The 24,429-nt window shown below is 41.0% G+C and overlaps 1 protein-coding gene across 1 annotated transcript in view; it reads right to left on the minus strand.

Annotated features, from left to right (window-relative positions):
* Positions 1 to 808: 808 nt before the first annotated feature.
* The window catches only part of LOC115583911 (protein phosphatase 1 regulatory subunit 1A), a 30,655-nt gene continuing 7,034 nt past the window's right edge, over positions 809 to 24,429 (minus strand). Inside the window, exons 2-7 of the mRNA XM_030421154.1 lie at positions 20,022 to 20,082; positions 11,001 to 11,038; positions 10,790 to 10,853; positions 7,790 to 7,972; positions 4,371 to 4,502; positions 809 to 3,748 (exon numbers count right to left, since the gene is read on the minus strand). Coding sequence (XP_030277014.1) covers positions 3,669 to 3,748; positions 4,371 to 4,502; positions 7,790 to 7,972; positions 10,790 to 10,853; positions 11,001 to 11,038; positions 20,022 to 20,082 — 558 coding nt within the window. The 3' untranslated portion in view covers positions 809 to 3,668. The remainder of the gene's footprint in view (positions 3,749 to 4,370; positions 4,503 to 7,789; positions 7,973 to 10,789; positions 10,854 to 11,000; positions 11,039 to 20,021; positions 20,083 to 24,429) is intronic.

Raw genomic sequence — 24,429 nt, forward strand, 5'->3', positions numbered from 1 at the left:
CTCAACTTGGTGTCTTTGTCAGAGGTGAATGAACTGAAATAGCTATAAGTGAAATAAATCAGTAAAAAAATACTACACCTTCGTCATTTCACACATTTGCAACATCAAAAGCAAAAAACACATACATTTACACATTGATATCATACGTTTCTTACGGTGTAGATTTATTCCTCAAATCAATCTTAAAGTTATGTTTAGTGTCTCTCTCCGTAATCAATCAAAACTGCTCCTTTGGGCTCTTACTCTCAGGGACTCCTGACCTGTGATCACTGCAACATGCTAATCATTTACAATAGATCAACCTCACACAGGCCGTTTTACAGTAAAAAGGCAACTGGAAGTGTCCGTATTGATATCACATGTAGCTTAAACTGCTGCAGTGGTACAAAATATATTTGTTAGAACCAGTCATATGAAAAATGTATGTGTTTTATGCTCGCTGCTCTGAGTACATTGAATTATTTATAGACAGTGAGCCTATTTTTAGGATGTAGTCAAAGTCAACATCTACTAGACACATGACCAGTGGTGCAATGAAGTTTTTGGAGACGCTACCCTCACATGCCTCTTGTCTGACGTTTTAATGGGGAAGCAGATCCTGGTTTACGTGCTAAAAATAGTTGAGAGCGGACATCAGGCTGACTCTGATTGTCAAACATGCTTTTAACTTGAGTGAGTGCAAAATTCATAGACTGTGCCTGGAGGAGGGTGAAAGAGAAAAAAAAGGGAAGAAAATCACCAATTTAAACTTTTTATTGTATCAAACAAATTTAGATTACAGATGTAATCATCAATCAATCAATTCAAGTAAGATTGGAACAAAAATTCCCCATGTTTAATTCATGAAAAGTACACTATTACCATTCAAAAACAGAAGAAACATTACATGGTCCATAAATACACCGCAGAGGAAAAAACAAAAGCTTGCACAGGAATGTTTTACCGTCTTTCTTGTTCATTGTGGACGTAGTGGTTATTGTTGGCAGCTGGGAAATAAACTGCTCTTTTTCGTGGCTGATTAATTTGGTCAAGTGATGCCGACACTACAGGGCGGCTTTAGTTTTCTGTTTTTAATGTGAGTATAGTGTGAAATTTATGGTAATGGGAGGATTGTCACGTAATCTACAGAATAATGCCACTTCAGTGATACGAATGATGGATGAAATGACAAAACATTTAAGAGTGTAGTGATGGATTTATGTCTTTGTTTCATACAAAACTAAAGCTAAAAGAGAAATGCCATTGATTACAATTTGTGTCCAGTATTTAATGTCTGATTGGCGGTTTATATTAGTTCCCGTACATAATGAAGTGCAACAAAAGACCCTGGGCTTTGAGAAGAAGTCGCTGTACATTCAGTGCCATGCAGGGAGGTGTTTTATGAACAAGGGTTTAGATCCCAAGAAAGCATTCAAGTGTCAACTATGAGGGTGAAATTTGCTCATTGGAGACGGATTCTTTCTTGTTAAATGGAAATATGTAAATGCATCTGCAGACATGTACCCTGCTTCTTAAATACAGATTCACAACCACACAATCAGCTGGTGAAAGTCTTGTTATACGTATATTACTGTAAAAATACACAATATCATGATTGTAAGATGCCCAGTGTCTAAGATTTAGGGGGATCTATTGGCACAAATGGAATATAATACTTATAATTAGGTTTCCATTGGTGTATAATCACCTGAAACTAAAAACCACTGTGTTCTCACGACCTCAGAATGAGCCTTGTCTATCTACAGAAGAAGTGGTTCCTCTTCCACACGTGTTCAGGCCAACATGTTTCTACAGTAACCCAGAACTAGCATTGCCAGATGGAAAATGTTAAAGCTGCTGCAGGTGTTGTTGTTATGTTAGCTAACTTCCTCTCCCCTCCCTCTTTTTTCCCTCAAGAATTTTTCATTGCTTGGCCTTTTTGATTCTATAAGCTGTCACCAGGAGCTTCTCTCTGCCTGATTGGATAAAGTGGGCAGGGATACCAGAAAATGTATTTTCTCTTTTACTACATGAGCAGGGGGAGGGGAGACATGGGTTACCGTCCAAACATACGGTAACAGTGATTATTGTTGGAAGATAGAGCCATTTAACACTTATTCTAATAGAAATATAAAACTTACAGCAGCTTTAAACTACCACAAGAGGCTTAAAATGATCATATTTCAAAGAAAAATATGTAATTAGTGATTAACAAGTTAATTATTACATTAGTTGTGAGGTGAGGTGTATTCAGTTGGTCTCAAACTGAAACCTCACCACTTGATGCCAATAAATCCTTCACACTGGTACTTTACCTTCGTTAAAATGTATTATTAGTTGCTTATTATGACTAAAAAAAGAATAGAAAAAAAATATTTGTGGAAAAAAACCCCAGAAATGCTCCTTTTTGTTTCAGCATCTGGAGGCGTGTCTGTGTTTGACTGACCGCTGCCAGCGGACTGACCTCTGTTTGCTGCCTGTATGTCATGTGGCATACAGCGTGTTGTCGGTGGTATCGCATAATAAGGAACACAGCAGCATCTCTGGAGTGTTTACATGCCGTTTAATGTGCTGCAGCGGAGCAGCTGAGGCATCTGCTGACGTCAGCAGTTTGTTCGGTCGCTTGTTCAACAAGCTAAGGTGCAGGACGAGACGTGTGTTTGTGTAAGTACGTTAGATAAGAAGGAGACTGTAGCAGGAGAGCTAATGTGGGCTGTTTAAATGCTGTGACTCTTGTGTAGCTAGAGGATTGATTGAATGAATGAATGAATGAATGAATGAATGAATGAAGGTCTCCAACTATGTAAAACTAGGGGTTCGCCGTCATGAAAGCAAAAAATATATACAACATGAATTTCTCCCTTATGGTTTTTCATTTTTTCTCAAAGCACAGCACAAGAAAACTAAAGTGATTTACATGGCACATACGTACGCTGTTAGGACTGTTATACCTCGTAGATGAAAGGAAAACAGAACATTTTATTTCAAATGGAAATTTTTGAACATATTTGCCAATGTCCAATCAAACAACTGTAAACATACGCACGTTTAGTTTTTCACTCAAAGTGACTCTTAACCCAGATGTGCTGTGGACTGATTTAAGACGCGGCGCTGCACTCACTGAGACTAAACGACGGCATTTGGATTTTAAAAGTGATGGTTTTTGGCCCCAGTTGCTTATGAGGTACAAATACATGTTTATTGCTTTGAGATGGAACTACAATTTGCGGAAATCATGGCACGTACTTAATGATCGGAACTGCCTGACACGATTGCAAATAAAATATTTGTAGCCTTTGAAGATTTGAAGGGAACATATAATGCATGTGAGTCATGGTGGTTCAATGATTATGTGACTGAGACTGGAGAGGACTCTCTCTTTCATATTCACTAAGTCCCAGTCTGGTTCATACATACATACATACATACATACATACAGCTAGTTTTAGTTTAGTGTGGGGGGAAAGCTATAGAAAACAAATATATTATAATTAAATAATTGTCCCTTTACACAGGATTTTTTTTCTTATAGAAATCTTTTGTTCTTGCTCTTGTGTTGGTAACTAAGGCCTGACTGTCGACGAACATCGATGCCCTGATGTGTCTAAAAATCTGCAGACACAATCTTCCTTCACTGTGTTGGGCCGGCCGAGCAGACCGAGCAGCGTTGCATTGCACAGGCGACCGATCTACTTCTCTTTCTCCAGGCTGCTTTTCTTTGTCTTCTCCTCTGCGGGCTGAGTCGCGCTGGATGCTGATGCTTTTGTGTCTGCAAAATATAGACAGAGACATAAAAGACTGAGGAGACGCTGACTCCTGGGATTTTAATGGACAGCTAAACAGTGAATAAATGTCCAGTAACACTTCTCAGAGATCACATGTATGCCACTAAATTTAGGGTTTTCTTTCGATGTAAGCGATCGTAATTCATAACTTTTTACAGAGTTTTCCTGTGTTTTATGGGTACACACACTTTAACTGGCTTTAAATAAACTGTCAGCAGTAATTTGGTGCACAAAATAACATTTTCTCGATGGATACGTCCATATAGATCGATGGCTGAGGGAAGAGGAGGAAATACATGAGGGAATTTTTAATAACAAAATCAAATCTTCAGACAGAACTCTCCGCTCAACCCCATCGGCCATCCAAACACATTTTCCATGTCATATGTTGCTGCCTCCCTGGGTACCTTTGTTCTCTGAAGTGTGGATCAAACCACTTCACAGATGTTTGTTGACAAGCCATGATTACACGCCCCCGAGCCAAGCCCGTTGAACTATTTCGCATTACTAAATAAACCCAGCCCAGAGAATGGATGATGAAGGGTCCCCCTTGGAGGCGAAATGATTCCTGTGTAACCTAGGACTCTCTTTGGGACTCTCGTGTACCTGCTTGTGCATTGTTTTGTTGCGATGATGCAGGATCTGCTACGTTGGCAAGGCTGGGACAGTCCTCTTTCTCCTTGGAGAGGGGGCACTGGAGTCCTCCGGCAGCTTCTAATAGACTTTCCCTGGAGAACTCTGCAGAGGGGCGGAGAGACGAGTAGAGGACGTCATGAGGGTGGAGAAGAGAAGTGAAGAGAGATATGTAACGAACCAGACAGGTGTGGTGGAGAGAGCGTAGTAAAAAGACAGTAGAAAAATTTTATTATTTAAAGTTAAAGTTCTCAATGCATATAAATGGCCACTGTGAGTGTTTATATGTTATTTCATATAATGAGATTATCATAACATGCATTTGTAAAAATGTAAAAACAAGGTTTAACTGCACATTATATTTCAATCAATCTGCTGACTATTTGCTCAATTAATTAACTGTTTTGATTAGATGTTAGTGATACATGCTGTCACTATTACCCGTAGGCCCAGAGTGACACTTTCACATTACTTGTAGTAGTAGTAGTAGTAGTATGCAAGAAATTATTACATTTAAAAGTAAAATCATAAAATCCTCATATGTGAGAAGCTGGAACCATTAAATTCTGTTTGCATTATGACTAAGGCCTAGTCCACACGTACACAGGTATTTTTAAAAACACATTTTTGCCATTTTTTCCCATCAGAACTGTGTTTAAAAAAAGTCTTAAGAAAACGCAAATAATGGCCCGAGCCATGAGCCACCTTCGCCACATTGTTTTAAGAAATACCTGAAATACCTGCGTAAATGATCAGTCAAGTAGTCACAGGTCATATTATGTCAATTTGTCAATTAAGTAATTGTAACAGCTGTACATTTGTGTGTTTATGTGCAAAAATATTAATTTGTAAAGTAAATAAAAGCTGTCACATAACAACCTTGGTTCCCTGAAAGCCTCGCTATCACTATTCAGTTTTGTCCACCACTGGACACTCTGGGAAAGGAAGGTTAACTGGTGATCCATGTTTATTACGGACTAAATGATTGATGTTTTATCATGTGTTGTTGTTATTTGCAACTCTGAGAGAAACTGAGACAAATTGGCAATGCTAGGGGGGGAAAAGGCTGTCAGTTGTCACTTGATTAAATGTATTGAGTTGAATTCCAGCAGTGACGGACATAGAATGACAAGCGGTGTGTAAAAAGTCGTGGTACTAAACTCATAGTGAGTACAGAACTCGACCACCCCGTCTCATCGGTCAATGTCCGCTGACGTTTGCGGTTGCATGTTATTTAGCCCCGCCGAGCGAATTCAAAAGGCTGTGAAGCCCCAGTCTTGATGACTGGCATTACTGGGCATTGATTTGTATAGATTTGCTTCCTCTTTACTTCTTTCATCTGGACAGAGAACTTAATTCACGGCTCCTCCACAACATGTGTGCGATCCATGAAAAAAAACCCTGCTCCTCCAAGTATGTTTATCAAGCTTTTATACCTCAAACAACACGAGTCCCAGTGGATTATAAAATATTTTCAGTAGATCACAGCGAGCTGCTCTGTCCGCACACGATGCATTAGCACTGGGCCATTATTGAATGTGTGTGCAGTATGTGCTCTGCCCGAGCATCTACTCACCTGCCATTACAGTGAATTATCTGGCCTGAGCTGAAAAGCTGACCTCTGTTTTCTGTAATCAGATGTGAAGTGTTTGGCACAGGAGCGACACGGTTTCTGCCGAGGTGGTGCTTTGGGCCATGTGAGTGTTTTCATTACAGGAATTGTTCACCGTCTTTCTGAGAGTGAAATAAGAAGGTCGATTCTGCCGTTACCTCTGTGAAGCTACAGCACAGCAGCTGGTTAGCTTAGCTTAGCATAAAGAGGTGTCATTAGGGTTCAAGCAAATGAGGGCGCGTGTTAATGGTGAGCTTTTCAGGGGCTGGCAGGTGGATTTCTAGTCTTCACGCTAAAATATATTCAGTATTTGTCAGAGCACACACACACACACACACACACACATGAGCTGGTATCTCATCTTTCCCAACTATCCTTGGCATAAATCTATTCCTTGAAGTATTCCTCTTCATTTTCCCTTCGCCCCCCATCCTTTTGTTTCACTTCTTTTAATTCTCCTCCATCTTCATAACCCCATCGTGCATTTGCATACATCCCTTCCAGCCATTTTCCATGCTTCCCACCTCATCCTGTGCTTTACTTTTCACCCTCTTTCCTCTGTACATGCTTCCCTAATGTCACTAGGCTGTTTAGCTTCATCCCTGCTTCGTTCTACACTGTCCTCTCTCTCTCTCAGTGGTACCACAACATTAATTGCTCACAGCAGTGACCTTATCTTTCACATCTATCCTTCAACTCTGACATCTTCACACCCCCTTGTGTTCATCACTTTATTATTCTTAACACCTTTTTTTGACATGTTTTGGTCTGTTTCATACACTCACGTTCACGTTTCTTACGCCTATTATTAGCTTACGCTGACGGAAATGCACAAATGAGTGCATTTCATGGTCAAATTTTCAGGTGCTTGTACTTAATAGTACTTCACATTCATAGTCCAGCTACACTTTGTTTCAGACGGACGTATTGTACTTCTTACTTTGACTTATTTTACAGCTATAGCGCCAACAAATTGCTTTTCAGATTAAGACTTTGCATTGAGTTTGCGTGTCTGTAACACCAACCACTGAATAGATCGGCCAATGTGTCAATGTCCCATGTGGCCTCGCCTATCCGTGAAAACAAAATGATCTCTTCTGTGGTTTAAGTTACCAATAACAAACATGCTATGTTCGGTGACATTCTCTAAATAAAACCACCAAGATTACTTGGTTAGGTTTAGGAAAAAAATCATAGTTTTGTTTACAATAAATACTTCCTCACAACAGTCGCCACTGGCCTCACGCAGGAAACTCAAACCTCGTTGTCCTATAAATAATCCACTCATCCATTACTAGCCTCCTCTCAGTGGGGACACTCTAGCTCTTTGAATTGTGTTCACTCAGTTGTTCCATCATTATCGCCCCCTGCTGGTACTGCACCATCGTACAAACGTGTCATTTCACGGCTAAGCACACCGTATCTTCTAGTGGATCGGTAGGTCTATTACATGCTTTGGCGGGAGACTGGACTGATGTGATGTCCAAACACACACACACACACACACACACACACACACACACTGCCTTTTGCCACATCTCTTTTCATGACTCATTAAACGATTGTCGCACACTCTTGTGGGGGGCTTTATTGACCTCAGCAGAATTCCCTTTTCATTGTGTTATCCCCTTCTGTGGGTATACCAGTTCATCGGTCCACAAAGCTTTGACCACCTGCAGCATCCTAAAAATGAATATCCAGGTTTTTGTTGCTGAAGAGGCAGCTGCAATGCTGCAAGCATCTCAATAAAAATCCTCCTTTCAACAGTCTTCAGACATACCCTCCATTTGGCAGCGCAGTTTCTCAAAGGCCTCCGCAGTGGCCTCATCATCGTGTGGGAGCTCCTCCCCGGTGGGAACAGAGTCGGGGCTGGGGCGGTCCGACAGGCAGCTCTCTGAGGAGCACTCGTCCCCGCCTCCCTGCTGCTGCCTGTACAGGTGGTGTTCTACCAGGAACTGCAGCTCTGGGAGGGGAAAGAGAAGCAGGGGAGAGAGAAGATGAAAAGGAAGGGGTTAGAGGAAATGTTGGTTAAGAGGAAGGAGAGGGGAGATGAGAGGGGAAACGAGTGGATTGGAACAAATCGTGAAAAGTAAAAAGCCGAGAGTCACGGGGGAAATGTTGGGAGAAGGAGGCCAAGCAGGAGAGGAAAGTGGGGTGAGATGAAGGGAACCAATGGGAAGAAAGGTACACACGAAAGAGAGTCAGCGAAGGTGGAGATACAACAAGAAACCCGGCACTTCAAAAGAAAATGTGTGGGTTATGCATTTTTAATAAACTAGGATGATTTAATTAACACCCAGCTGTGTGTGGTGTGATGGGGCAGGTAAAGGGACATCACTGTTGGGAGATTATGCGGTTAATCGCCTTCATCAACCTACTTCATCCCTGGTTTTATTACTCTTAATCTCCTTGTAGAGGGAAACTACAGCGCACTGATTATCACCGGGGCTTCTTCTAAGAAGTGACTCATCACACTCAGAGCTGCTCAGCTGCGAAACTAAATGAAGAGAAAACATCCCGCAGCAGTTTCATTTATCTTCCCGCTTTTGTTCCCTCGCTGCGGTTTTATTTATTGGAATATATTCTCTGTTTTCTCTGCATAAAAAAGCATTTACATTCTGTGTTCGCCTTTAATCGAATCCCAACAGTTAGAAAAAGATTTGCGTCGCATTGCAGAGACAAACACAGCCTGCACAAACACCAGGTGCTGGAAGGCTTCTCTGCATGAGCATTTTTCTTTCTTTAAGTGGCTCAGGATCCCGCCCGCGTGCCCTAATCTCACATAGACCCACTATTTTCATCACAAAAAATGGAAATCAGGGGAAATTCTGGTTTGAACACAGAGGATAATGAGTCCTTTCCAGGGCAAGTGCAGACTGATTGGCTCCGTGGTCGAAAAAGGACACTCAAGAAAGAAAAGAAACTTCTGTCATTAGCTCGGATACTTTATCAGGAAAGTTGGAGTTACCTGACATCTGTTCTCCTCGTCTATATTGGAAACACTCCTAACTTTGCCCTCTGAAAACTATCCTTACTGTACAGTGCATACTCCTGTGCACACTGAAACAGCCTCAGACACGAGACAGAAGTGACAGAACAAGATGCATCCAAATATGCAAGTAGAGCTGAAGTTAATATTTATAGTCAGCAGTCTGAGTCAAGTTAGTTATACGAAACCTCACTTTGATGTGAAAATGATCTTATCTCTAATCAAGGTTGAGGCTTGATATAAGTGACTTTCCTGCTTGTTATGTAGGGGAGCTGCAGATGGCGACACATATGCATCCAAACCTGTGGGGAACTTTGTTTGAGCTTTATGGACGATGTGCAGCAGTGACACACTCAAAAGCTGTTGTCGACCCACCTTTTAGTCAGTCAAATTGTACGTTTTTACCTGGCTTCATCCTCGTCCACCTTCACTGTGACCCCTGCTTCCAAAAAGTTAGATTTTTCTCTTCTGGTCCATGACCATTCCTGACTACACCCTCATTTGTGCTGCATTATTCAAGGGGAAACCACATGACAGGTGCCATCAATTTAATTTGTTTTGAGATTTAGAGATTAAAAGGTGCCTGAGTTACAAATGGGATTCTTAGAACCCGCTGAAGCAAAGGTTATTCAGACTTTATCAAAGAGAGATGCAAATGCAAGATTCACAGAGGCATGGGAAGGTAAGAGAACAAAAAGCGAGCGACAAGAAGAAAAAAGCGCAAGAGAAATACAAAAACAGACAAACCAGAAACACCAGAGAAAAAATAGCAGGAGCACAGAGGACACAGATTCACCACCAAACAGTGAGGGGAGAACACGACGACTCAAACACCCAGGAATAACTAATGGAACACAGGTGTGCACAGAGAGGGGACGGGGGAAACAGACAGACGTGATGTGGACAGTAAAACATGACACACAAGGATGTAATGTACAAAATAAAACAGGGAGCAACTAACCAACAACCCAAACCATGACACAAGGTTTTGTTATAAATCTAAACTCCGATATATTGTTATTTGACTTATGATAAATAACATCAATTTGGATTAAGGCTGCAATTTTGTGTTTATTCCTTGTAGGTGCCTTTTTTTAAATCCGCTGTCTTGAGCCGCACAGGATTTTTGAAAACGCCTCTGCCAAGTTTCCTTTTTTATTTTTATCCTGCAGCAGTGTTGTTTTGGAGCTTATGTTGGACTGTTGGAAAAAGCTTCCCTGGGCTGAAAACTGGTGCTATAACTTCTCACAAATTGTTGCAACCGCAATATCCTTGTTGTCCCTCCAGCTACGAGCACCGGTGCCCCACTGCTCCTTCAAAGTTGACTGATCTGAATCAAGAAAACATCACCGCCTTTTGCCAACTGATTTTCGTATTTCATCTTTCTTAACACCTCTGTCATGTGAGGCATATGATACTCAATTCAGGCTCATAGGCGGGTTCTTGTGTGAGAGGATACCATAAATGTGTGGGTGTGCTGACAGAAGCTCTGTATATAAAATATTTATGCGACTGAGTTTGTGTCCATGTCAATTTATCTGATAATGATAATGGATAATTACATATATCGTTTGGTTAAATAGGCGAGCAAATTGGAGATGTGGGCGGTGATGACCACTTATTGTGCATACTGTCCGTGTCTCATAACAGAAACTGCAGAAAGCAGAAAAACTTACAAAGAAAGGAGTTAATGACTTTTACTGTTGTCATAGTGACCGCCATGTGGGCTCCGACACATAAAATGCCAACATCACACAGCGGTTGATGACAAGAAAAGATTTCCGGCGCTACCTTTCATCGTGGGTGTTCCTTTTTGCCCTTTTCGCCGTTGTCGAGGGGAGTTCAACAAGGCTGCCTGTAAAACATCAACATGGCATATCAGCCGGTGCAGAGAGCACTGAGATGGAGGAGATTGTTTTCATACATTTAAATGCAGAAATCTCATCATTTCTGCTCTGTGATGTTAATCCAGTAACATTTGACTTTGTCTAAAGAAGATTACCTTGTACAACTGGTTCGGGAGACGATCTTCATCTATTTCTGCGGACAAAAAAACAAACAAGTGTAAGTTTAAATGTGACTGACAAACACATGAAGTTCCACACTGCGCAGTTTTGATTCTGTTCACAACAGCACAGCCGATGTGTTCAGTTAGTCAGCGTACTGTAGCTGGAGCGCTGCTGTGTTTCCACAGAGCAGAGCGGAGTGGATAGAAGGTGACCTCCAGCCAGATGGTTATCTGACACATCACAAGCCGACTCATGAAGTGTTTCTATCAAGCATTGTGGGTGGATTTATTTTAGTTGTTACACTCAAACCAGACTCTGGAGTAGTTTTTGGCTAACAGAGGTGACGCTAATCCACTCTCTTCCTCCTCCTAATAGACCCCCGCGTTCACAGCCAGCCACTGATGATGGATTTAACAGTAAAACGCTGTTTATCCAAAACCTGTGGAGGGATCTAAGGTGCAGAATAATGAGGTGTAGTCTGGAGCTGGGTTAATTTACAGTTGCAATGTTGTACACCTTGCTGAAACGGTGTAATCTAAACACAACATCTCTGCAATAAATCCTCCCTGCACAAAGCTTCTAATGTGGTTTATGTTTAAAGAGTCCAGTTGCCTCAATAAATTGTTGGAATTTCTGCAAAAGGCTATAATGTGCCAATTTTTTAAATTGCCGGTCGTAATGAAAATGCGTGTGTTCTTTGCCTCTGTACATCCGCCTTACGTCCTGTTTACTTATACAAGTCTTCAGTATACTCGTCCCAATGTCACCTGGGATTGGCTTCAGCCACCAGTGACCCTGTAAAGGATAAGTGGTTACGGATAATGGATGGATGGATGGATGCCATGTCACGTTCAGATTACATGTTTATTTCCTGAGTTTCATATCAGGAGGTGGAGTGGATGATGTTGGAGTTAAGCCAAAAGGCTGCCAAGCCGGTTACCGTAGTTTGTGGTGACCTAAACTGTTTTTTTTTTAAGCCAAAACGTAGTATTTTCTTGACCCTGACCAATTGTTTTTTGTGCTTTTACCTAACCAGAAAGTAAGCACAGGATGGTGACATGAAACTGAAGATTTTAACCTAAAGCAACAAAGAGTGACATTATAAAGACAACGTAAAGTTTGCCGAAACATACAGTGCGAACATTTAATCAGGCAAATGGGTTGTATGAATCAGCTATAAGGAAGAATTCAGCGGTTCTGTTAGACTGCATAAGTTTTAGCCAGGTCTTCTTAATAAACTGGCAACTGAGTGTATGCTACAGTAAAAGCAACTACAGTGTGTGCGTACTTAGGAGAACAAGGAAACTCCAACATGATACTACGTGAAGCTCATGTGACTCCCGCTGGATAAAAAAAGGTTCATCATTAGTTGTCAATAAGTGAAACACGACTCCGCGGTCACTACACGAGAGGACTTAAATAGAAAAGAAACAATCAGTTGACTGGAGTACAGTAAAACCATTAACTGTGATCAATAGTGAGGCCGTTGAACCCGCGTTTCCCGCATTCACCCGTACTTTTTCTAGGACACCACCTTGTTGCTTGGCAACCTAAGCTTCCCTAGGCACTGGGAAGGCACTGTGTGTTTGTGTTTGTGTGTTTGTGTTCGTGTGTATGTGTGTGTGCATGCGTGCCAGTGAGCATGTGCATATGTTATTCCTACTTAAAAGTATGCAGTAGGCTGTTCAAAATGCCAGTGATGTGCTTGTTTCTTTATTCATCACACTCTCTCTCTCATTCCGTCTGCACCAAACAGGAACTCAGAGGTGTGTAAGAACCTGGCACACAAACCATTATATTTCATTTCAAGGGGGATTCATCTTTACACTGTGCGCATTTACTGAGCTGCTTGAAAACTGGATCTTATTTTTAGCATCTCTGGGGAATTTCCGATGGTTCGTGCAACCATTATGGATTAGTTTCAAATCAAAAACCCAGGAAATGGGCCAGTCCCATCCTTCAAGTCACGTTGTAAAACTTAGTATTCATAAACTGGTGTCTGACAGACAGTGAGCTGCATCAACCTGATATTAAAAAAAAGATTTCTGCAGCAATAAAACTGTTGTCAACATGTCTGCAAAAAGAAAGGGCAGAAAAAATTAATAATAGAGACATTTATGTTTTAAACATTTAGGGCGAGGTTTTAATAAAACGATAAATGCATTTTAGTCAAAAGGGGGTACCTAGGCACTCATTTGATATCCTGTCATACTATAAACACAACAGATTACTTCTCTCTCTTGTCTGTTTGTGAGCCTGAAGGCAGGCATTAACCCTGAACGCTAGGGTTAAAGACACATTGCATATCTGAGCAGCACGTGACGGCTGCGTTGCTGATTTGCAGCAGCACTACCACCGCTGTCTTTCTACATTTTGCCTTTGTAAAGGATCAGTAAAGATGATGATATGATTTTGCTTAGCATCATAGAAAGAGGGAGGGAGCACACTGAGAAAAATACTGCCCTTCACCTGTTGTGACATATTCAGAAGATATAGACTGTGAAACTGTAGATTTGATTTTGTTTATAGTTTTTTTTTTAACTCGAATGAATGAAAGTATGTAGTAAAAGTTGATTGAACAAACCATCAGTGTTTAAATTGGTTCCTTATATTTAATATATTCAATGCAGACATGTCTTAATATACTGGTTGAATCAGACACACCTCTTTATATTCAATACTTCATGACTATTTCAAAGAAAAATCAGCAGTTTTCACAAATGTATCAGATTCGTTTTTTAAATAGCCTCCAGGTCATTTGACCCATTGACTCAAAATCAATGCAGAAATGACTTCCTATACTCCTTGAATGAGACACACCTGTTTCATTGGACTTTAGTGGAATTTCTTTTCTTCATGAATATTTTAAAGAACGATCGAACAAACTCACGTTTTTTCCTGTGATGTTATTTGTGACTGAACTATTCAGTTCTCTTTGCAACAACAATAACATCACTTGGAAACGTAAGGGGAACAAAGTTGTCTCTTGCCACTTTAAAGACAGACATAAAGATAAAGAATTTAAGGTAGAAGTTAAAATATATATAGTTATAATATATTATAACTACTAGTTTTAACTGCAGAATACTTCTTCTTACTTCTTAAACTGAGAATTTGCCCATTTGTTTTATGTGGGAGTCCAATCAGCAATGATTGTAGACGACAACTGTAGCAGCAGTTCCTCGGTGCGTGCTATATCGACTGTGAAAGCTGACTTCTTATGCTGCGGGAGTCATGCTGGCAGAGCCGACACGTACCATAATGCACTGCATGCAAAAACAATTACACCACTGGTGTTGGAAGAAGATGAGATTTTGCAGCAAGAGAACTCAGCTTTCTCAGTCTGTATATCAAATACTGAGGATTTTTTTTTTTTGCTTCAACTGACTACATTTACCCTCAAGACTCATTGGACATCCACATAAAACATGGCAAACAATTTAACACCTGCAGTGATGTCAGAAGGCACGGCAATTACAGAAGATGAAGGTGGTTTTAGAGTGGCTGTAACATTCTGCCATTTCAAAGATGATAATTAGACACATATATTCAGCACAGATGGGATTAAATTGGAGCTGTAATTCAAAAGGTGTCTTGGTTTTCATTTTATGTTGCACAGAACTGAAGGTTTTATATCGTGAGAAGTTGTGATTGTAAAAATAGTAGTAGTAGTAGTAGTAGTAGTAGTAGACATGGTTGAAATATCAACCTGGCAAAGGAAAAAATTAAATATGGCTTTCACCTTGCTGATATTCAGATTGTTTTCTTGGTGCATTGAGTCCATCTGTGCCGCTGAATGAGCTAAAGGGGCAGTGAAAAAGAAAACAAGCCGTTCCAGCAGTGATGAGTCTATCACCACAACTCCCTGCTGACTGTCTGTCTGACAGAAAGCCAGATGAGAAAAAGAGAAGACTCTTCTGACTCCGCTTTATCAGCCGAGCTGCTCTCATTTAGCCGCCTACTGTACCTTCATGTTGATTTATAGTTTCTGTGCTGCACGCGGTGAAGAAAAATGAGCAAATCAAGAAAACTGTAGTGAGCTTAAATGGAAAAGAAATGAAAGTCTGCACGCGGCCTGTCGTGCATTTTAACGGGCTGTTTCATGTTTGTTCTTTTCGCAGTTGTTTACTGTTGCTACACAAAGGGGAAAGGAAAGTGGGGGAGGAAAAGAGATTGCCTGTCTCCCTTTCTGTACAAATAAACACGTGGCTCCTTTATTTTAATTTCAAAGGAAAATGTTATTCTTCCTCCGAACCACCCACTTATTTCAGTTTAAGCAAACCGTCCACTAACTCCAGTCAAACTGATATTATCTCCACAATATCTTGCACACAAATCTAACACAAATTTGCTTGTTTGTTTACAAAAAAGACCTAAAAACCTGAAGATTTTTTTAACCTTGGTGGCAGCAGGGCTAGCTGAAGACAAGGATATATTCTATGCGTGCAGAGTATTAGAATTAAGGAAGGAAAGTGAAGACAGTTATGTCAGCAGCAGCGTTGTAAAAAAGAACCCAAATGTCCAGCCCTTTCTTACTGCCAATGCCTCACATACTGTAGCCTATCAGTGGCCCAAGTGTGAAGCTCTAGATACACCTGTCCCAATAACTCTTGAAGCGCTCCTCTAGTGGAGTATAAAGAGCAAGAGAGTCCGATCCAGGCCGTGGCCCAGGGTGGCTGCGTGGGTCATTTACAGGACTTTCCCTCCAGAGACTAGGGTTTGCATCCCGTTTGTGACCTAAAGTCAAGAGTACTCCGTTTATAAGTACTGTTATGTAAGTAAGTAAACATACACGAATTACATAACTGATGTCATGTACATAACGCGAGTGATGTAACATATGTAATGATACGTGGGTGGTTTCAGGTGCATGAGTTACATCACTTATCTAACTTACACAAGTTATTTCAACCCAAAGTATAATCCTCCTCTAGTCCTATCCAAATATATTTGTAATATTTTTTTGCCAAAAGTAAAGTTTGCACAGTTTCTGCCAAACTAAGCTAACTTGTTGCTGTGCTGTGTGTATATTCTTATATTCATCATACAGACATGACAGCATCATCAGTCTTCATATGTAAATCTAGGCAAGACAAAATATTCGCTGATTTCCTAAACTGTTGAACCATTTCTTTTCATGAATTGAACAAAACACAGACACTTTTATTAGCTTCAGTTCTCTTCAGCCTCAGAAACCCGGTGGGAAGTATCACAGTACTGGGCATCATGACGCACAGTTGTTCTCTTGTTGCATGTCATCTTTCTCTCATCCCATTTACTGTCAGTTTTACTGTATTCTATCTAACTAAAAAGTTACAACGATACATTGCTGTTGAAATTTCCAGCCAAAATGCTAGCAGCTCATCAGGAAACACAAAATAAAAGTTAATGGACAAAGTTTTACGTGCTACGATGAATCTTACTGTTCCATTTTTGATAAGCTCTACCACAGTCAATTCTGTCTTTGTCTCTCTCCAGGAATCTGTAGATAAAGACATAAATCTCCTCAAAAGAGCCAGCCTCCTCTGCAGGGAGGAATCAAACCGAGCATACTCCCATACCAGTTTCTGTTTCCTCGTCGTTTAGCCCACAGCCTGAACCTCGGTCGTCTCTACATCTGTGGCTGTTCCTCTGATGTGCTGTCGGGGTTCACAGTGCACAGGGCAGGGAAATCTGCAGAGCATTAAATAATGCAGGGCTCTGTCTGTCTGATGTGGGGCACACCATTACTGCACCAGCACCGCTCCTCTCCCTCATCATCATCATATCTATTCCTTCCCATCCCCCTACTCCTGTGGCACACACACACACACACAGTAAATGTCTTGGTCTCTGAATGTTTCTGTGTCTGATTCAATGTCTGTCTTCCTCTCTGCTGTCAAACCCTCTGTCTAAACCTCTCTTTTTCCTGTCTCGAGTCCCTCCATGACACGGCTGTCCATCTCATAATTTTCATTTTGGAGGACACACACAGTGAGACGCAGTCCAGTGTGAGATTAAATACAAATCCATCAATATTAAACACGTCGCACAGCTCTTGACTAAGATGATGATGGAAAATAGATGAGAGTAGATTAGATCATATATAAAATGTATTCTGAAAAATAGGAAAGTGGTCTCAGTATCTTGTCTAGACATTTATTGTTTAGAAAACAACTTAATTATGAGACCGACAAATTTAGATAACCCGGATGAAGGCCATGAAGAGAAAGAGGGTCATCAAATAATAAAGTACTAGAAACCTCTACTGCTTTAAACCACTTGATTAAACAAGACTGAGAGTCTGAGCCATGATTTAGGCGTTGTGAGGGCATATTAGGCACTGCAGTGCTTTGAGCTGAACATCACAGTGACAATGATAGCTTTGTGATTAAAATGGTAACAGACAACCCCTGGATCAGGATCTGCAGTCAGCCTTAATTTCCCCAAGAGGTTTCCTGTGTGATGGCAGTCAAGTTAGCGACGTGAAAGTGAAGTTTATAAAGAAACTATCGGATGTCATTAATCCAGAGCCATCACATGCAGTCAACACGTCATGGTCCTGAGTTTTTATCTGCATGTGTCATATTTAACGCTCCACTTCCTGTCTTTGTCTGTTTTCCCGCCCTTTCTTCCTGCTCATCTGTGTTACATTTCTTAATCACTTCTTGTGTGTTTAAGCCTGTGTTTTCCCCACACTTCTTCTTGGTTCATCTGTTTTCATCCATGTTTCTGCGTTCCTGTGTTTGTCTATTCCCTGTACCCATCATGTTTTACTGATTTATACTTTGTTTTTTTGTCTCTACTTTTGTTTTGTTGCCTATGAATTACCCTCGATTTTGATGCCAGACTTATTGGCTGCCATTTGTTTTAGATTTTGGCAATCCATTGGATAGTTGATGAGATATGTCAATTGGTTGACCACACATGTCAACCAATTGGTTACACCAGAGGTAAAGTCAATGACCAGAGTCATCAGGAATCACCGTCTTGGAACCATGAATGTCTGGACTATAATGCATGCCAATCCATCCGATTGTAGTTGAGATATTTCAGTCTGGACCAAAGTGGTGGAACAACAGATGGACTGCTTGATATTAGCATCGATGGAGCCTGGAATGGCTAAAAATCTTGTCTGTGAACATAATCCAGGAAATTACATTTCAGATCACAATTTAATTGGGAAAATCAGCATTACACAAACAGAGAACCACATAATAAAAAAAGAGGCCAATTATAACTGATGCAGCTAAAAACAAGACCAGTAGGCAACACAGTTAAAAACCACGCTTAAACCCGCTATAAAGTATTACAGTACATTTGAGAAAAGTTCTGTGACTCATTTATGAACCATCTGACATTTTCTCAGAAAATAATCCAGGCACGCTTTTATCCGAAGGCATCTTCAACCTACTCATCTTTGTTCTTCTGTGGATCATTAACTGAAAATCAAACCTCTCAAAATTGAGTTCAGTTCAAAGAACTTTCTTTTCATGTTTGGAACTTAATTTATGGAGGCAGAACCACGAACCCAATAAGTTTAAATTAATGTAAAATGAATATGAGTGCTAAAGAACAGGGTACATCTAATATATTAAGGTTTTCATATAATCATTTGTGCCACATTCCTTCACTTCACAGATTATGCCTCCACTTGATGGCCTCTTGAGTTTCTCCCTCTCTTTTCTCTCGTCTTGTCTCTGATGTACTGAGCAGGAGGCTTGTTGAGGGTTTCTCGCTGCACTTTTTATTCAGAGATCAAGGTTGACTCAGACACTGCATGCTCGGCATCCAATTACTGAATCAAACACAGAAACATGCACGTGAAATCCCGCGCACACATCCAGCAAACAGATCACAGGCACTGATTTTGATCAGACCCAATTACAAGGACAGTTGTTCTTAGGATAAAACGAAACACTAAAAACTTCAACCCTCTGTGATAAAATGCTGTGAATTAAACAATTCAACATCGTCGGTCTCTGCTGGTATCCTCAATGTGGCATCACCTCTAATTTATTCATTCATTCAAGGCAGAGAATACCACCGTCTGTTTTCTCACCTTGAGAATTACTCTTGCCGCCCAACACTCCCAGCTGATCTTCGTTTAATTCTGAACAGGGTCACATTACACACTCACACACCGGAGCACAGCGGGGGCGGAGAGGGAAACAGGGAGCCAATGGATGAGTCATCGGACGAGATAACTCTCTCAAGGGGCTCCGTTATGTTTGATCATTAAGGTCCCGTGAGAGGACACACACACACACGGCTGTTTATGCAGCTCTCTGCTGCAGCAGGAAGATTCATTTGGTGCATAATCGAGTTGAGACCCTGCTGTACATGACAGCAATCAGAATAAGAAATACAAATGCTCTGGAATATCATGAAGCATATTGTGGCTCTGGTGCCTCGTTAGTGCGTGGGCCTGTGTACCTGCATTAATCACAGTGTCGGGGTTCATCACCCATGTGGCGACAAAAACACCACAAGGTTAACATTTGGGCTGCAGTTTCATAGACCATTTTTGCTGAGAATTGTTCCCAACTGAGTGAAATTACCTGGAAGTATCAAAGTGGCAGCTGTGATAACAGCTTGTCAGTTTCTCTAAATGTAAAGGAGAGGTGTGCCAGGGCTCCCTTTATCTCCTTTGGCAGAATATTCACTCAAACACATTTTACAAGAGAAAAGTAGATAATGCCATCCTAAAAAGTTGGCCTGTCCACAGTTGTCTTTTCTGGTTTCCTTCACATCTTTCCTTGACTTCATGATGTTTTCCATCAAGGTCAAGAAAAAGTGTTTAAGAAAGACAGACAGGAAGTAACTTTTACAAAGCCTTGGTTTAAGTTATGGGTTGCAGTTTCAATGAGCTGAGCTGCCCTCACCACAATAAAATGTTCTGTCTTTTGTTGCTTCCCTCCTGTGCTCCACCCCAGCCCGCTTTCCCTAATCACCTGTGCTGCAAAGGCCCACTCAGACTCCTGCATGAGTGAAAATTCAATTGAATAAAGCAACAAAGGATGCAAAAGTCTTACCGGGTGAAGACTGATCGCTGGATGCCACTAAAGTGGCAGGTGTTGGTCTGCGTCTTCTGATCTGAAAAGTAGGAACAGTTTCATTCAAAAGTGAGAATAAAAACATGCTTTGTCATGTTTCAAAAGGCACAGCATTAACCATCTCAGAACCTTAAACAGCTGATCTCAATGATCTTTAAGTTTGAAGTGATACTCAATGATCTTATTCAGGCTCTAATTTCACACAGGCTTGGATCTTTCAGGGCTTGTATTGGCTCAAGCAATCGAAATGCTAAGCAGTGTATTGAAATCTGCACGTGTGTAGTCAGCCATTCAAGGAGCGTCTGCTGCCTCAGTATCAGACGCCAACTCAGCATCAGTCTGAGAGCCAATGACACAGCCTGACTGATGCATATTTTGGGTTTGGTTGTCGTGCACTTTGAAGTGGCCTGAGCTGGTGGAGAGCGGTGCTGAATCTGACAGTGAGATCAGCAGGACAGCCTGCAAACCACCTACATGCTTCTGGGCTCATGACTAGTGGTGTGAGACAGGCCGCCATGGTGGAGTCTGGGATCATTTCTGGAAGAAAATGCACATTTCACCCTAAACCATCAACAGTATAGCTGCTTAGGACAGCAACCTTTCTTATTTTTAACCACTTTGAGATTACCATTGAGCCTGATATATGCTGGTACTGGACAGGTATAGTTATAACATGCATGCAAGCAACAGGCAAAAATGTTAGCTGCCATACCACAAATAAATAAATTTATGTCACAGGTTATATGCCATATTTACATTCTTACAAAACATGTTATATCGGCTTCACACTACATGTTCATGACCTGACTTTCATATCAGAAAGTGGAGGTGATGTTGTTTGAGTTACAGGTGACAAGGCTGCCACACAGGCAACTGCATTTCAAGTCTGCGCTTTGGCATATGTAAAAGGGAAATAAACATAAAGTTTTCACGTTTGTTTTTTTTGACTGTGCTGTAAATTCATATGTGCAACCACCAAGTTTGTACATATTGTGTAAAATATACATTCTTCAGCACTTTTGATTAAGTTCCACACCAGAAGTTTTCCCATAATGGTACATAAACTCTACAGATCTGTCCCTGGGTTGAGATCCATCCTCCATCTAAGTTTCATGGAAATTCGTTGAGTGGATTTTGTGCAATCCTGCTGATGAACCAACCAGCAGACGTGGGTGAAAACATGACCTCCTTGGCAGAGGAGTAATACATAATGTCTGCAAAAAAGACTATCCAACAGAAGTGATTGGGGTGATTAATTTTCAGTCGCCTCCAGGATAAGGTCATTACCATTTTACTGCTCCATAAACCTAAAGGGCTGTGATATAGGAACTTAAATAGACAATCATCTTTTCACACACACACACACACACACACACACACACACAACTTTGCTGACACAGTTGCTGACTAATGCTGGAAGTCACTGGAGCTCCAGGCCTCCATGCATCTTCTTCTCTAAGTGCTGCTTGTGCACTTATAGGGCTGTGCAGTCAACGCCAGTCAACCATGCAGCTTAACCTCAGCCTACACAGGGCAGTGTCATGTATAATGGCAGCTAAAATCTTTCCTATCAGGAAACTAAAGATCAAAGTTTGTGCAAAAAAAACAAAAAACAAGCTGAAGTTTTAGCTGTTCTGAGAGTCTAGGATGGAGAGGAGGAAAAAAACGGGGCATCTTTTTTTTTCACAGGTGCACTCGAAGTTACAATTAAAAGAAAGTGAGGAGTTGAATCAGTGCCCTTGGTTTTCCATTCCAAGGTACAGTTTTGGCTTTGAGGCTTTGCTGTGCTGAACAAAATGCATGAGGAGAGTATTAAATAAAAAAAAAACATTTTGAGGCACAAAACATCACTTCAGACTCAGTTCAGCTGGAATGTGGCTCTTTTTCCTTTTTTTTCGCTCCTTCCCCTTAATTCAGGAGACCTTACACAATATCTCCCTGAGCTCTGCATGTTGTTTGACCTCGTTTGATTAGCTTTTGCTTTACAAAAAGGCGTGGAAATACAGATGTTACCGCAAAAATAATGGGCAGTAATGAAAACTGAGTGGCTCAGTATCACAGTTTATTTGGGTATTCAAGCTTGAAGAGGCTTCATCTTTGTTAGCTTTCAAAATCACACCCACAGAGAACAGGAAGGTAGCGTGAATAGGACGAGGCACTGAGCGACTTTTCCTTTCTTTACAAACGCTGACAATCTTTTACTGTTTTTTCACACTTTTCCAGGGAAATCGCTGACCTCATGTCTGGAGACATGTGTCTTACTATTCAGTTTTACCTGCATGAAGCACTGCTGCTTTCTTTATAACCTTGCGATTTAGCCATTTTTCCTCTCTGCATTCGTCGCCATACTATCATGTTAGTCATGTCTATGCTTGAGCTGCCATAAACACAGGTACGGGTGAATTTATCTGTGCATGAAACTGTCTCACATCATTGGAAAGAGATCCATCAATAAATACCCACAAACAAATTCAGGTGTGAACAAGATTCAGTGATTTAAAGACATGGATCCATCCATAAAATATCTATGATTCCCATCTGCCTTTCCGACTCATAGTAGTAACCAACGAAGATGAGGCACTGAGCAGCCACTGTCGACCTCATCTGCAAGTCACACTCTGCTCACATACAATATGATAAATCTCGCAGGGGAAACTAAATCCAATAACAAGCAATCACTCCAGTTGCATATGAGTCACGATGCCAGGTGTGATTGCAGCCAACTAATTTAGACTTGGAACACACTAATTTGAATCATGCAATATACGGATTGAACAAAATTACCGCTGCACTGGTAATACTTTCATGGTTGTTTTTTTTTTGGCATAAACATGTTGCTGAAATCAGTGACTATGTAATTCAAAACTGCATTCAAGTAAAAACCACAACCATCCGAAATCTTTGTCACTGGCCGGGATCGAAACAGAGAAGCTCGGGGTCTGGAAGTTCAGAATGTACAGCAATCACTTTGATCGAGGGAACATTTGTTCGAAGTCAATTTAAAATCTATAAGGCTCCATGCAACTCCATAAGGCTGTCAACAGAATCAGTCACTTCCCCACTTCTGTTTATTGTCCATGTTAGCACCCTTACATTTTGGTAGCGTTTTGAGAGATTGGGAATTGCATTGCCTGCTCCTCATTAATGTAATGTTGAGGTCTAGGCTACTGATGCAAATCAGGGCCTCTGGAAACTCCAGAAAACTATTAAAAACTAAGCCCGGTCGAGTTAAAATGAAGACAGATTCAGCAGCAGGGCTTATTTGTTGCCTAAAATGTTTCAGAAAGACATTATGGTGAACTATTTTTGTAATATATGAGACAGTGTTCAAGCGAGCTGCCAATCGAAGATTAGCATTACAGATGATTGTGCTAACTGAGTCCAAGAGTGTCCACCTAGGGGTAAGGTCAAATCAAACTGTAAGTCCTGTGTTTTTTCCTGCAGAATTCTTGTGTAAGCAATTGAACATTTTTCCTTGTGGGTGTGTTTTGTTGCCATTCCCCTATAATTCCAATGCCCAGCCCACCTAGAAAACACAACGCGCCATGTCTGTGTAGAACTGATTATGCCCAGAGTCATTGTTATTCTCCTCACCCGGCGGCAGAGCAAACTCCCTGATCTTTCGCTCGCACAAATACCACCGCTTACTGGACAGACTCAGCCCTCCATCCGCCATGCCTGCCTTTCAACCCACAGTCCATTTAAAATGCAGTTCCGTCACTTCTCACAACGAGGAACAAAAACAGCCTCAGAAAAAGTGATGGGTGGGCAGGAAAATCTGTGCATGCCTGATAGTCTTGCTGCGAGGGGGCAACGGGCAAAATACCCTTGCCCGGAAAATATAGGTCACCGAGAGACAGTGGAGTCAAAGTATTTCCTCATTTAACCCCTAGTGCTGTGCCAACATTGGTTTTACTTTCTAATGTATGACGTCTCACAGACCTCAGATGTGTACACAAATGTAATGTTCGTAATGACTTTGTTACAAGCAACGTCACGGTGTTTCTGTCTGTGTTCTCGTTGTCTGCTGAAAAGTAATTTATAGATCAAGACATGTTTGTTAAAGTGGCCTATGTCTGGTGTGACTCCATGTCAGACTTCAGATGAACAAAAAAGTCCAGCAACAGACAGCCGGATGCACTTAGAGTTGGGAAGGGATAATGCTGTTTTATTGTACCACTGTCAACATCAGTGATCAAGAGCAAATCTCATTTACCAATATTATAAAAACAGAGTCAGTGTTCTGTCTTCTGTTGTGGACTGTTGACAATTGGCAACATTTAAAATCATCTATTTATCAATCTGACAAAAGAAAAACACACACACACACACACACACACAGTTAGGCGTTATTGTGTTGTCTCTATGGTGATATCCAGCATTTTGT

The sequence above is a fragment of the Sparus aurata genome, chromosome 6, assembly GCF_900880675.1.
Source record: "Sparus aurata chromosome 6, fSpaAur1.1, whole genome shotgun sequence".
Lineage (NCBI taxonomy): Eukaryota > Metazoa > Chordata > Actinopteri > Spariformes > Sparidae > Sparus > Sparus aurata.